At 37.3% G+C, this 15,229-nt stretch overlaps 2 protein-coding genes across 2 annotated transcripts; both read left to right on the plus strand.

Moving 5' to 3' along the window:
* The first annotated feature begins 7,878 nt into the window (after positions 1–7,878).
* On the plus strand, positions 7,879–10,491 carry LOC124407772 (organic cation transporter protein-like). The gene is made up of 8 exons (XM_046884287.1): positions 7,879–8,296; positions 8,481–8,739; positions 8,856–9,021; positions 9,113–9,349; positions 9,515–9,729; positions 9,808–9,989; positions 10,129–10,265; positions 10,417–10,491. Exons 1-8 carry the CDS (start codon positions 7,922–7,924, stop codon positions 10,466–10,468), a joined length of 1,623 nt encoding a protein of 540 aa, XP_046740243.1. The 5' UTR covers positions 7,879–7,921; the 3' UTR covers positions 10,469–10,491.
* Positions 10,492–12,073: 1,582 nt separating this feature from the next.
* LOC124407767 (organic cation transporter protein-like) lies at positions 12,074–15,136 on the plus strand. Its single transcript, XM_046884272.1, has 8 exons — positions 12,074–12,613; positions 12,840–13,098; positions 13,514–13,679; positions 13,757–13,987; positions 14,072–14,286; positions 14,361–14,542; positions 14,747–14,883; positions 15,012–15,136. Exons 1-8 carry the CDS (start codon positions 12,227–12,229, stop codon positions 15,127–15,129), a joined length of 1,695 nt encoding a protein of 564 aa, XP_046740228.1. The 5' UTR covers positions 12,074–12,226; the 3' UTR covers positions 15,130–15,136.
* The last annotated feature ends 93 nt before the right edge of the window (positions 15,137–15,229 follow it).

A 15,229-nucleotide genomic window follows, 5' to 3' on the forward strand; every position in this document is an offset into this window, starting at 1 on the left:
ATCTCCGAGAAAAAGGGTGACTAGAAGAGAACCGTGTAACAAAAATACTTGTTATGTAATGTAATAATAAAGTCGGTTGAAGCAGTTGGAAGTCCATAGACGAAGGTTACTCGGAGGTTGGTAGGTGACGTAGATATCAAGGAAAAAAAATTTAAAAGTAAGTCATTTCTTGGAATACGTGTATGGGTCCACATTCTTCCGACGAATAGCTTGTAAAATGTATTTTACAGTCTTAAACTCTGACCGGTTCAGCGAATGAGCGTTCCAGTATATTTCCGGTATGGCCTTGAATGGAATGTAAATGATGCGTTGAAGCAAATATGCATTCGTTGTTTCAGACGCAAGAGCAAAAGTCAACGTGCCAGTGAATCGTTGAATCGTATTTGAACAATAACACGGAGGCAAGGAAAAAACTGAAAAAATAATTATCTCAGATGTGTAAAACGGCGGAAAGATACGGCAGTAAACTTGTTAAAATACTTGTAGATTTGAATCCAAACAAGAGCTGCTCATGTATTCAGCACGGAAGATGTAAAATATACATTACATTTTGTACCGTGTGGACAGGCGAAAAAATACAAAACTGTTTCTTTTTTTTCAGTCTATCAATATAAGTACCAATTTCTATCGTTATCTTCTTGATTATCCATACGAAAATGCGAACAATCTTATCTTTGATAGTAACAATTAATTGCATGAGAAACTATCTCTCATCTTGATTAGATTAATTTATACATAAATATTTAGAAATTAAAATGAAATGTACTCTGATTTTTTACCGTGTACTTCAAGTGGTTGGATTTCGAGACATTTTCAGTAACACTTTTTACATGTGATCAAAACGTGCTTCAAAATATCGGCACCATTCTTCGGCAGCGTGACAGTACATTAGGTAGTGATTAGGATCTCGAGTTTGGAGTCAAGCTACAAAGTATTTGGTCTAGTTTCATTATCAAGGCCGATTTACGTGTCGAGGGTTTTGTCTATTCTTTCCGCGAGTTGCGAGTCGCCTCGGGGGGGTGTCCTTGGAAGGAGCTTATTTCTGATGAATTCCACGCTAAAACTGTAGACGAGAGGTAATTACCGATAGAGCAGCTCGTTGGATAATCTCCGACAAGACCCATTATCTTATCTACCTAATATTAATGTGTTTTCAGAATTATATTTATACCCCAAGGACTATTCATGAATTCTGACTTATCAATGTTCACCCAAATAACACACGCTTGACTCAGAATCGACTTATTGCCGCCAGAAAATGAAGTCAACTAATCAGAGTCTGATGAAGACGGCGTATTTGAACCTAATAGCAAACACCGCGAAAAATCTTATAAATTGTATTAATTTGCTCCAATGGTGGTGCTACAGATTTTTTCATTGGCAATAATTTCGACAAATCGTAGTTATCCTAGAACAAAGTTTGAATACTTTGTTTTACTAATAGTTTCTTGAAATGTTCGAACAATCCGCTAACTTAGAGGATGCTACTAAAACGTACATTATCCTAATTGGAGACAGACTCTAACAAGTTATTCTTCAAGTAATTAACAAAAATTTTGAAATTTCGAGCTCAGATTCGTGATCAGTGACCTCGAAAACCCTCGAATACCGAGATTCATCGAAATCGAGTGACTTTTCGAATTTTCGTCCGCTATCTTGAATTCCAAAATTTCAACTTCAGACTCGTAATCAGTGACCTCAAAAAGCCCTGAGTACAGAGTTTTGATAGCGCCTATATTCAGTTTATCCGGCGGCCTAAAGGTTAAAAGTGCCCCCCCCCCCCCCCTCCGCCACCACCACCACCACCACCACCACCACCAAACGGCAGATACTTGCAGCAATTGCAAGCCTCTTCGATCCAGTTGGGTGGTGCATCCCGACTATAATTATCATTACGGCAAAAATGTGATGCAGGACCGTTGGCGAAATAAGGTGGGCCAGAACGAATCCCTTTGGATTGGCAAAGCGGAAGACGAACCTTGAAACCAGCTTCCAAAACGTAACTAAAATTCAAATCCCGAGATGGTTTGGCATGAGAACGTTAAGTCAGCTCTAGATTCACGAGTTTGTGGATACCATCCAGGACGCGTATGTGCAGCTGCTGTTTATATAGATACCCTCTTTCTGGACGGTGAATGTGTTTCTTGACTATTAACGGCGAAAACTCGATGCACTTTTCTGAATGCCGAGGGAATTCTGAGGATAGAAGAGCGGAGGTGGCGGGTGGATGGAACCCTCGCAGCTACCCTATTCTGAACGGCACCCCGTTGTGCTTCCCGGGAACTGCTACTTTTCAAACCCAATCATTGACTGGACTCATCGCTCTTCGCTACACTGACAGAGGTACCATCCAATGGCAAGGCATGGATTGTGGGAGGTCAGACTTGGACTGAATCTTCCGTCCAACGATGCTTATAATAGTTGTATTCAAAAGACCACTCGGACCGAGCCACCTAATGGAAAAAACCTACCGATGGAGAGAAAAACTCAAAGCCGACCCTTCTCTCAGGTTGAGTTGGACTCCGCGGGCTCTTTTGTAGTAAAAACAATCAAGAGAAGGAGCTACAAGGTAATAAAAATGAATATTGCAACCATCATGGCTTCATTGCGTGCGATGCTGTTTGAGGCTGAGAGCGACTGAAACTTACAAGTAGCTAACACCTTGGGAAATGAAGAAATCGCATGAAGGCTCACTCCTTCACCAGCTTCCGGTTTTCCCGGATTGTGAAAGGCGGCCATCGACATCAACTAATCCCAAGACGGACGTTAAACTGTCTTGTCTGCTTTGTCGGCAGTTCGATCTTGGCTTCCAATGAGTGTTTATCATCCTTGTGATGCAGGTCACAATGTGCACGAACTCCTTCTCTCGAGAACACCTTCGTATGCGCCAGCAGAGGTAAACGTAGGATCAAGATACTGTACCCATTTCCGGCCCTTTCCGCCTTCGTAACGGCCGATGGGCCTTATTCTGGTCTTACATCCAGGACGAGATGGACTAATCCATGCTACCACAGTGGGTACTGCCTTTGGCACTTATGACTGGCCGACAGTCAAGGTTCGTGGATTCCCGGTCTCCAGCTGATCCGGTCAGACAATACTGAACCAAAAAGGTCGATCCACCTAAACCCAACTGTACCTACAGCTGTCTTACGAAAACGATGGCGGTCAGAATGGTACTGCAGCAGTTAGGCACTTGACACCTGACCGACCACCACCCCCCTCCCTTGTCTTCTCGCTTTTCTCCTGGACGATTTTCAGGATGGCCCTGCGCATGCACACGAGTGAACTGACAATCCGGTGCGAGACGACGAGGCGATTGTCTTGTTAGTTAGTTCTCGTTTGGCTTTCGCCGAACTCGGCCATAAGAAAGCAACTTAATCATCTTTTCGTTGTTTTCTGTTTTTGTAACAGGTATATTCTGATTGTGTTACGGGCTATTCTGATAACAGTACAACACTTAACACAGATTTTTACTGTTAGTTATTATACCGCGACAAGTATTTCTTTATTTCAATCGCCCACGCAACCTTGCATCGATCTTCATCGATGCGAATAGTGATCAACGTACTTCGGATACAACGTTTACGGAAATTGTAAGCTATTAATAACCTGATTTTCAACGTAATCCATAGCTAAATTAGCGATAATGGGGCTGATAGACGAACTGTCGAGATTTCTGCGTCTGAAAAAATCAACTTTAGCGAGCTGTACCTTCGGAACAATCATTCTGAGGACAAAGTTTTGCCGAAATTTTTTATTCCGTAATTAATTATCTAGTCAAGGCATTTTTTAAGTTCTTTTCTTTACATACTGATGCAAAGTTTGAAAAACAAATTTTGATAAGTTCTTTGTCCTCGAAGAAACTACATTGTTATGCAACGATTGCAATGCTGAATTCTGCATCAACATTCTGTGAATAAGTGACGTGTATCCAATTACAAATTACTCCTCCTTAAAGTTCTGTTTCAGGAAAATCTACTTTGGCAGAGGTTAAAAAAATTTCTGACGTCAAATTTTGATAGCCCGGTAATGTATGATCGTGTGATATAAGAAGATGACTTGTCGCGGGATACCATTCATTTATTATACCAATAAAAACAATATTTTTGCCGTACTTTTCGTCACTTCACAAACCAATTCAATTACTGGAAGTACCATCAAGTATATATGATCAAAATCTTTTCTCTTTAGCACTCTCTTTTTTTTTCACAAAGTGGTTTCTTTATTTTTCACAAAATCGTTTCCTGTCGCATTACTTGATTCACTTTGTAGTAATTTATATAATAATTTATTCTCTATCCCTCGAATTATTCCAATTTTAATTTTTGTCGATAGATGCATCATTCAAATGTAAAGTTGTGGGAATTTCAGATTTTTTCATTCAACCGTTTCCGGTTTCTTATTCATATTCACATTCTTATAAAAACCCATAGATCGGATACTAGAGGCCTGAATACGTCACGATTCGTTGAAATTAGAAAAATTCATTTTTGATAAAAACAAATACTTTTATTTTATTTTCTTCGACCGAAACGAATACTTTTCCAACATCACCACAGGTGATGAAAACTGAAAATTTAGAATGTATGGGTTTGTTCCAACTGCGAACAAAAACGAATGATCCCATTTTAATCAACCTTCCGTTCTTCTGTCTTAGGAACTCCGGAGGTAATTTCCGGAGATGATCCAAAACTACTACTCAATCGGTAAAAAACGGGCTTTGCATCAGTCGTAAAAAAAACCTCCCTTAGATACACGATTCAGGAACAAACAATTCCAGCAAATCGTTGCTCTCAGATCGATGGTTGCGAATTTAAGCTATGGCTTGTTGGACTATTATTTTGGTAAAAGACGGACTTTGCATCTGCCTTAAAAATAAAATAAAAAATACCGCAATACCGCAACTAGAGGAGCAAAAAAGTGTAGAAACGCTTTGTCCTCAGAATGATCGTTCCAGGATCTACACACCTTGCTAAAGTTTATTTCTGCAAATACAGAAATCTTGGCGGTAGTCAGAGAACCCGTAATAAAGCCCGAAATCTTCCGGTAGAAATCCTTTTCGTAAGCATAATACGTTGTATTGGGACACAAATTCAACATCTTCAAAAAACTCTTGTTTATAGATAACAGTGCAAAGTGTTCTATGCTGTCCGAGTTTTGATTAGTGGCACTAAAAGATAATTTAGTGGACACATTAGTTATCAACACCATCGAACTTAGGGAAAATAATTTGTTACGCTTGAAAGTTTCACCGAGTTAAAACATTTCACATCAGAAAAAAAAAACAAAACGATAAACGGTTTACTTTTGTCTTATCTGAAATTTTTTTTTATTTATTTGGTTATTTGTATAAAGAAAATACCTTTTGTATGCAGTACAGTATTTACGGAAGTGCTTATTGCACCTGTGAACAGTTGTGACGCATGACATATAAAATACTTCATTATAATAATATAAAGAAAATCATAAGATGTTACGGTCATAATCGTAAGGTTTGAGTTTTATTTTTAACAACCAATAAGAAAGTGAATCATTCAGAATTTTTCTACTCGTATCAATTTCTTCAGCAGCTTTTTCAGTAGCTCGTTTTCTCTTTTCAAAACTATTTTTCCACATTTTTTTTTTTTTTTTTTTTTTTTTTGTTTAAAAATATCGGATCTTGTTGCCTGGTATAACCCATTTGATTTAAAATTAGTTATACTAATCATACAAATCTTTTTAATGTCAGATTCAACAATGTTTTATGACGTCTTATTTTATCTGCTTAGTATAAATTTTAGACATTCAGTTAATAGCTATAAAAATTTCTTCGTGAATTTTAGTTGAGAATCAGTTTGCATTATTTAGTTTTGGTTACAAAATTTTTACATGACATTTAGCGAATATCTTGCACAGTCTTTGTACTAATTGTGAGTTTCCAAACTTTCTACAATTATTTATCACCCTTTTCTGCTTCCTTCAAGAGTATCCACCCTTCGCGAAATATCTATTCACACTCTCCCGATATACCCAGCTGCTAATAATTTTTAACAATTGCAGACTAGTCCAATCTCTTAAAAAGTAGACACACAAAATTCTGATCCTAATTCTCGAACTTTAACTTTTATATTGACCTCATGTCATTATTCCATTTATCTTTTATTCAATAAATTCATTTGCATCAAGAATGTTAAGTGTTGTTAAAGTATGTATCCAAATTTAATTTGTTCCAGGAAGCAGTTCGCGATAATTCACCCCAATCATCCAAACTACCAATCGAACTAACCCCACGACAAGGGTACCAGTGTGCACGCAACAGTATTGACGAAACCACCATAAACATTTCGTAAGTGAATTTCTCAATGACATTATAAAATTAAATCCTTGAGTGTCTCAATTAAAATATAAAATTCTGCTACGTTTTATACCAAAATATTTTCGTTACTATAATTGTAAAAAACTTATGCAAAAAATTGGTGTTGATTTAGGGATCGTTCAACGGAAGCTGGCATATAATTATCGCTAGAGTAAATACACCAAGTTGCGTAAGGCGAGTGAAGTTATATATATTTTATCCAGTTTACTAGCAGACGTTAAGTTTGAAACACGGATGAGATTTTTCTCCGGGTACGTAACAAGTTATTAACATGCCAAATAAGTTATTCATAAGTTAGTTATTCTCCTATTCGCAGACCCGAGGGATGGGAGAAACACCATTTCTTTCTAGATTTTACTATTATTTTTTTCCCAATTATAAAAAGTTATGGAATATAAGAAGAGTATCGATTAAAAGTGAACACAAACTTGCCCTGAATCTATATATCTATATTTTGCAAAACTTATTGCATTGCATATATATATTTTGCATTGGTTTCGCTTTTTTTTTTTTTTTTTGCAAACAAAAAATCGTTTATCCCAATTCAAATTTCTTGTCGAAATTTTTTTATTTGAAACTTGTTTTTCTTTCTAGAATTACCATGACATTACATTGTTCCAAATCTTTGAAAATGATTTTCCAGAGCGTAAATCGTAATCTAGGCAAAAACATCTGAAATGTCTATGAATTTGATTGGTGAAAAAAAAATTTATATGCCATTTTGACTTGACGACTTAGATATTTTTTTTCAGTATTCAGCTTGAAAATAAGTCTATGGAACTGAAAAAAAATTGAACGCCCTTTTGGCTTCAGATAGCTCTCTAAAGCTAAAAGGGCGTATAAAATTATAAACCCTTTCGACATTAGCACCGCAATATTTCTTAAGATATTGTAAATTCTACATTTCCATCATTTTTGAAACTATAAACGAATATCATTTTACATTTCCAAATGTACTTTGCAAGACAAATAGAAAAATAACTATCGCTACTTTACCAAGTAGACAAACTTTGATAACGTCACACAGATAACGATATAGTCATAATGTTTATTGCCTTATTGTTAGATTGCTTGAACCGTTTTCCAGTTTTTTATCATGCTTTGATTATTAAATATGCATATTTGAATTTGAAGTTGATGACTTCTTCCATTGGATTCTCATATGTTCATTAACATAATCATCATTGATGTCAAAAAAAAAAAAAAAAAAAAAAAAATGATCCAACTGCCGTTGGTGTATAATATAGAAGATCGTTTATTGTATTGATTCTCTACCATAAACTCTTGTCATATCCGTTGCAATTTTAACATTTGTAGCATTGTTATACTTTGAGACTTACAAAAATAGCGACGGTTTGTACAGTTGTAATAATTGACATGACAACGTATCCAGTATTTGCAGTGACTTTTTCACATTCTAAAAGGTTAAAACGATAGTCAATCGAAGCATAAACAATGAATGATGAATGTGACGTAACCTGGCATCGTTTCAACAGGTAAACTCAACCGAGTGGTGTAAAGACTTGAGAAACGGCAGAGTAAGAGGAAAATAGAAAAACAGTAATAATGGGTTACGACGACGTTATATCACACTTAGGGGAGTTTGGCCCATACCAGCGAAAAATATTCCTCGTCATCTACTTGCCCATGGTGTCCTGTGCCTTTCATTTAATGGGAGGGACATATCTAGCGGGTAGGCCAGAATTCAGATGCTTAATGCCTGAGGAAAATCCGGACAATGTAACGTACGAGGAAAACACCACCCATCCGATATGGGATAACGATACGGGAACCTGGACACGGTGTAAAAGATATGACCTAAACTACCAAATTCTAAACGACAAGGGTTCGAGTGAGAACCTTTCACTCACGCCACCCTTAGTAGAATGTGATTCTTTCGTTTACGATGAAAGCCAGTATGGGTTTACAGTGTCAACCAAGGTGAGTCTAATTCTTACTTACAATAAGAAAGAATTCCCAAGCAATGCAACTTCAGGAAATATCAAATATAATTAGTTGGTTCAGTTACCAGGTAACTAAATAAGCAAACATCCCCTTATTGTATGGTAAAAACGAAATGGTCATTATGAAATTAAAACTATCGTAATTAATTACACATTCACAGTGGAACCTAGTATGCAATGACGCATGGTTGAAACCAACGAGCGAATCACTGTTCATGGTAGGAGTGTTTTTTGGCGTACTGGTTCTGGGTGGATTGTCTGATGAATACGGACGCAAAACGATTTTGATATGGGGCTCAGTTTTGCAACTAGTTTCCAGCCTACTAGTAGCTGCTGCTTATAATATGCCGATGTACATCGTTTGTAGAATGATTCTAGCAACGACGACCAATGGACTGTTTGTAGTGTCGTATGTCACTGGTGAGAACGCATCGAAAATTCACTTAATAATTTAGAGCGCGAGATTGTCAGTTGTTTTGTTAAAAATTAAATCTTTTCCCTCGATTTCTATAATTTATCAGGTTTGTTTCTTCCAGCAATCGAGACTATTGGTCAAAGAACAAGAAAACCGGCTGCGCTTGGAAATCTGTTTTTCATAATAGGTTCTATCCTGACTGTTTGCTTTGCATACTTCATTCGAAACTGGAGAATTCTACAAATAGCTTTTACCATTCCTACCCTTGTATTACTTGTCTTTATCTGGTAAGAACGCAGCGTCAAGTTGTACCTTCTGTTTCAAAGACAGTTCGAGGTGTGTAGAATGTTTTTTCAAATTTTAACACCATTTGAATAGGCATGTTCCTGAATCTGCACGATGGCTGATGACCAAAGGACGCTTAGACGAGGCGAAAGACGTACTTCACAAAGCGTCTGTAGTAAATAAAGTGGAACTACCGCGAGACGCGCTGAATAATTTATTGAAAACGGATAACGATAACGGTGAAACACGGAGCATTGAAAAAACCTCGATAATCGATCTCCTAAGATATCCAATCATCAGAAAAAAGAGTCTGATACTGTTTTTTGTCTGGTAAGAGGCCCTGATTTCATCATGATAAAAATATTTCATCAAATTGCAACCGTCACCGATGCATTCAACACGATCATAGAAATTTATAATTTCGTCAACGTTCAATTTAGTGTGGAACGATCGAAATTTTGAAGAATGTACGTTTTCTAAAATCCACGTTGTCAGGTTTGTGAACAACGCTACGTATTACGGCCTATCTTGGAACACGGCCAATCTTGACGGTAACGTTTACGTGACTTCCGGCATTGCTGCTGCGGTGGAAGTACCCGCCTTCATGATAATGATATCCACGATCGACAAGTGTCCAAGAAGGGTTGTTTTGTGCTGTTGTATGCTGCTCGCCGGTACCTCATTGGTTTCAACGCTTCTCGTCCCCAACGGTGGGAAACGATACTGACATTATTTGTCTTGAATTTGTTCTTTATGGTAGCCACGCGCTAACTGATATTAAATTTCAGACGTGTCATGGCCGATCATATCTTTGGCGATGATAGGGAAGCTATCGAGCGCTGCCTCTTACACGACCCTCTACGTTTTTACGTCGGAACAGTATCCCACCACGATTAGAAATGTCGGCGTTGGGGCTTGTTCGGCCGTTGCCAGGATAGCAGGAGTGGTAACACCGCAGATTAACAATCTAGTGAGTTCAATGCGATACAGGAACAGGTAGCAGTGAATTCAGATTCAAGATACCTCTGACCTGAACACCAGAACAATCATTCAGTCGAATTTCAACTCGTTGTACCTCTGATACAGATATAACTCGCCGTTATTTATAGTCTGAAATTTCCGTCACCCTGCCACTTGTGATCTTTGGATGCGGTTCATTGATGGCTGGTCTGTTGCTACTACTTCTTCCGGAAACGGCGAATAAAAAATTACCGGAGACGATAGAAGAGTTGGAGAATTTTAAGAAGTAGGTTCTTGGCAAGATTGTAAGATTCTTTTTCTTTCACGTGGATTTTCTGCCTCGGTATTTAAAACAAAGTTACTCAACCTTGGAATTCGCTATGTATTCATATTAATTAGGAAATAGATACGTGATACATGTTTTTTTTCCATTCCAGAAGTGAGAGCGGAAAATGGACGATTCAAAAATTTAAAATTTGCAAAAGTTAAGAAGTGCTTAATTTCACTAAGCTGATTGGGCCAGCTTAAGAACTTGAAAAAATATTATTAAATAAAATCTATTTTTACCTAATTAATTAAGATCATTAAGTAAATTTAAAACTACGGGACCGATCGTATCCAAAAACTTAATTCGTTCATTCTTCTGCGAGGCATGAATCTAAAAAATTTCTACAACCCTGAATAGGAGATCTACTGAAAACTTGACTTCTCATTTTCGAAAGAGTTATATTAACTTCCAAGTGAACTTTTTTCCGGAGTAAAGAAGGGGAGAAAACAAAAATTTGAAATCATCCAAGATGCGAGTCATGCATTTTTCATAGCTGCTTTATCTATTTTTCTTTTCACTTTTTCACTTTAATAACACTGCAGGTTTTGGAATATTTGGAGCCTAGATTTTTTTCCAAGTCCAATCCATATTAAAAAATCCAAAATTTTGACCGTGCGAAACGTTGCTTTAGAAGCTCGTAAAATTTAATTTCCAGTTAGAATAGCAACAATATACTTTTTGATGCATATGAATTTTAAATTGTTATACAATGTACTCCACATAGAAAAATAGATTAAGCTCAAATATCCTATGAATCAAAGTTATTCAAATTATAAGAAACGAAACCTGCTCAAAGGTACAATTTCATTTTGATCATTGAAATGCAAACAGAGGTTGAACGATAAATCGATTAAGTTGGAGAATAAATAAACAAAAAACGTTTCAAGAATGTGAAAAAAATATCTGGAATGTTTATTATCTTCTTTTATATCGTTTATCAATTTTTATTCATAAGAGTACCTCTACTGATTGAAGGGATTCTCATGCGATTGAAAAAAGAGTAAATCCAACATCTCCTCTGATTTAGCTGTGAGACCATACGCGTGTAAAATGTACATAAACTGTTCGACACGTAAGCTGTAAACCGAAAATAAAATTCCTTTCTCACATCTATCTTCTCGAGAAAATTGATAACACTGTCGATCTATCTGATGGATCACCACTAGACAATCAATCAGTCAATCACGTGCCGAATTACATTGAGAACGAACCACATCTATCATTTGTAAATTTGTTTACTTTATACCTGCCAAGAAGAATCTGCTACTGAAGTACAGCATAACAAAACACACGATTTTATTTATAATTTTATAGCCACTCGACTTTCCAGAAATTTCAGAATTTTAATATAACCCGTTTATTATACTGAAATACTTTGGCTTGTTTGCCGTATTTGAAACTAGATCACTGACAATGTTTGTGATTAAAACAAAGACGTCCGAGAAGATTTTTTGTTGATCTAAGGCTCAGATCCCAGTTAATACTACAGGAAGAAATCAGGCTGGCTGAGGAATTTTTGAAAGTCATTTTCTCAACTACATTGTGGCGCTGATTTATTGCTGAGAGTGATCGCTTATACGATACGATTTACAATACCAGCGTTCATATTTGGCTGTGAGTCAGTTTGACATTCTACTTTTGAGAATATGATACTGCGGAAGATGTTATCTGTGCACCAATGCAAATACAGAAAAGACACATAAAACGAAGAGAGTTTTCTTTGCGTCCAATATACTTTCAAATCTGAGGTTCGAAACATCAAGCAAATTTTTGTGCAATTCATATGAATCAGCTTTCAAGTTATCATCAGATTACAACTAATATTCTCGAGTAATTGATTGAATACAAATGAAAAATAACCAGTAATTTTAAAGACTCAAAAAACTGTGACGTAACGCGAAGAAGGAAAAACTATAAGGATGGGTTTTGACGAAGTGATATCACAGTTGGGGACGTTTGGCCCGTATCAGCGTAGAATATACCTTGCCATGTGCCTTCCCATAATATCCAGCACCTTTCACGTAATGGGAGGAATTTTCCTAGCCGGTAAACCAGATTTCAGATGTTTGACACCCGGCGAAGACTCGGAAAATGCGACTCACTTTATACAACCGGATTTGGCAAATGTTACATATCCATGGGATCACGACACGGGAACTTGGTCGCGATGTAAGAGGTACGATTCAGACTACGGAGATCACTATGAAACCTCGAGTGATGATCGGAATTCATCGATGCTATCTGTTGTGACATGCGACTCTTTTGTTTACGACAAAAACGAGTACGGGGTTACGGTTACGACCAAGGTTAGTCAAATGATGTGTGAAAGATAACGTATCATTTCTGTCCACACAGACATATCGTGGAATGTAAATTTCTACGAGGAAGTGTTTTATTAGTTATCTCGCAGGATCAGCGTAATTATATACTAGAAAGCTCGTGTGTAGAGATTTAAGACTTTACACGGACTTTTCACGATGTCTGATAATGAGTCAAATTTCAAATTGTATAATGTATTTTTTTTCTTTGCAGTGGGATCTAGTCTGCGATAACGCGTGGTTGAAAACTGCAAGTGAATCGCTATTCATGATGGGTGTGATGATGGGAGTTCTGACTTTCAGTACATTGTCGGACAGATATGGTCGAAAGACGACTTTGATATGGGGCTCAATAGTGCAATTAATCTCTGGATTACTCATAGCTGCAGCTCCTAATTTTACAGTGTACGTGATTGGAAGAACGATTGTTGCAACAACAACCACTGGAGTGTATTTAACCACTTATATTGCTGGTGAGAACTTGTTGAACTCCCACAACAACCCGAGTGATACGCGGTTGAATTATATTCAACTTATTGCCAGTAGAAAATAAAGTCCATTGATAGAGAGACTGATGAAGCAGGCGTATTTGAAGCCAATAGATTTAACGAATGTCCGTTAGGTTATCAATTTACAGTCAATAGTCTACAAAAGTCGACATCAAAAAATAATCAAGCTAAACTTTAAAATTTCGACAATCACCAGATTATTTTTCTTATCGCATTACATTCGCAATGGAGAGTCTATAGGATATCTAATTTTTGTTCACCTCAGGGGAATAGTCAACCTTTTTGTGAAACGATAATTGTCAATTCCTGGGAAACTAGCCTGCGCCGAAGCTTCTGGTGTTAATATAATCGTAATTTAATGCTTTTACCGTTTTTCCAGCAATCGAAACAGTTGGTCCAAAAAAGAAACTCCTGACTGGTATTAGTGGAATATTTTTCATCATAGGTGCTCTTCTAAGTATCTGCCTCGCGTACTTCATCAAGAATTGGAGGATCTTACAGATTGCCTTTGCTATTCCAACTATACTTCTTCTTGTATTCTCGTGGTGAGAAAAACGCAACTGTTATTGACACAAAAATTTAAAATGTGCAATATACATTAATGGCGAATTTCGCACGTTAGGTCTATTCATGAATCTGCACGATGGCTGCTGAGCAAAGGTCGCGTGGAGGAGGCAAGAGACATACTTCGTAAGGCATTTATCGAAAACGGTGTAGAATTGGCACCAGATACGTTAAACGGTTTTTTGGAAAATAACAGTGAGGATCAATCAAGTAGCAAAAAATACTCGGTATTTGCTCTTCTGAAGAATCCGAGCATAAGGAAAAGGAGTCTCATACTGTTCTTTATTTGGTAATGTAATGATTCGATCGATGAAATCTACATCTCAGCTTTCGATGCGGGAAATAAACACTTTTTTTACCTCAACGTTAGCAGGATCGTAAACAATTGTACGTTTTACGGTCTGTCTTGGATGACGCCGAACCTTGGAGGCAACGTTTACGTAAATTCTGGAATCTCTGCCGGTGTGGATATACCCGCGTATGTATTCTTGATCTGCATAGTTGACAGGTTACCAAGAAGGATTATCTTGTGCAGTTGCATGTGGCTTGTCGCAATGACATTAATTTCAACATTTTTCGTTCCCACCGGTTAGTGAAATTGACAAGACATGGTCACTGACCGTAAATACTCTTTGATAATTGTGATTCTTCACATTTTCCAGATATGACGTGGCTGGTGATAACTTTGTCTATGATAGGCAAATTGATTATTTCAATCTCATACACGACCATAGGTGTCTTCACAGCGGAACAGTTTCCTACTGTACTCAGAAATACTGGCGTTGGAACTTGTTCAGCTATGGCTAGATTAGGTGGAATTATGGCGCCGATGATTAACGACTTGGTGAGTTCACTGAAATTCATTCTAACAGTAAAACGTGCGGGTCCATCTAGTTGACGAGGTCTTCTTAACAAGGGTGGGAATTCAATTGGATTCGGGTATAGGTGTAATTAGTTCATTGACCTGTAAAGTACGTCCAGTTATATGTGACCGACAATTACTCTGAACTATACGTTTTTGTGTACAACCTCGTCATTACTTATACAGTCTAAAATCTCAGTGGCCATACCACTTGTAACTTTTGGAAGCTGCTCGTTACTGGCTGGTTTGCTGACACTTCTTCTCCCGGAAACGTTGGAAAGAAAGTTACCGGAAACGGTACAGGAAATGGAAGACTTTGGAAAGTAGGTTTTCATTTCTAAGATGTATCGTTCTAGAGCTTCGCAGGTCGGCAGAAACAAATGAATTGTTTTCAATTTTTAAAATAATTATCTATTCGATGGATAACTTTCAGTGTGACACTTTGTTTCAGAAGAAAAAGTAAGACTGGTCGAGAAATGGATGTCACCTTATTGAACGCTAGTAGGTTGAAAGCGTCCAATGACCGACATTGGAAGAACGACGAGACCAAAAGTGATTATTGTTATTAACGGAAATACGTATGGATGGCGAACATGCTTGTACTTGGTCTTTTTGTTTTATTTTTTGTTTTTGTTTTTTTATGAAAATTGGTCAACGCAGCGACGATTT

The sequence above is a fragment of the Diprion similis genome, chromosome 1 (assembly GCF_021155765.1).
Source record: "Diprion similis isolate iyDipSimi1 chromosome 1, iyDipSimi1.1, whole genome shotgun sequence".
Taxonomy (NCBI): Eukaryota; Metazoa; Arthropoda; class Insecta; order Hymenoptera; family Diprionidae; genus Diprion; species Diprion similis.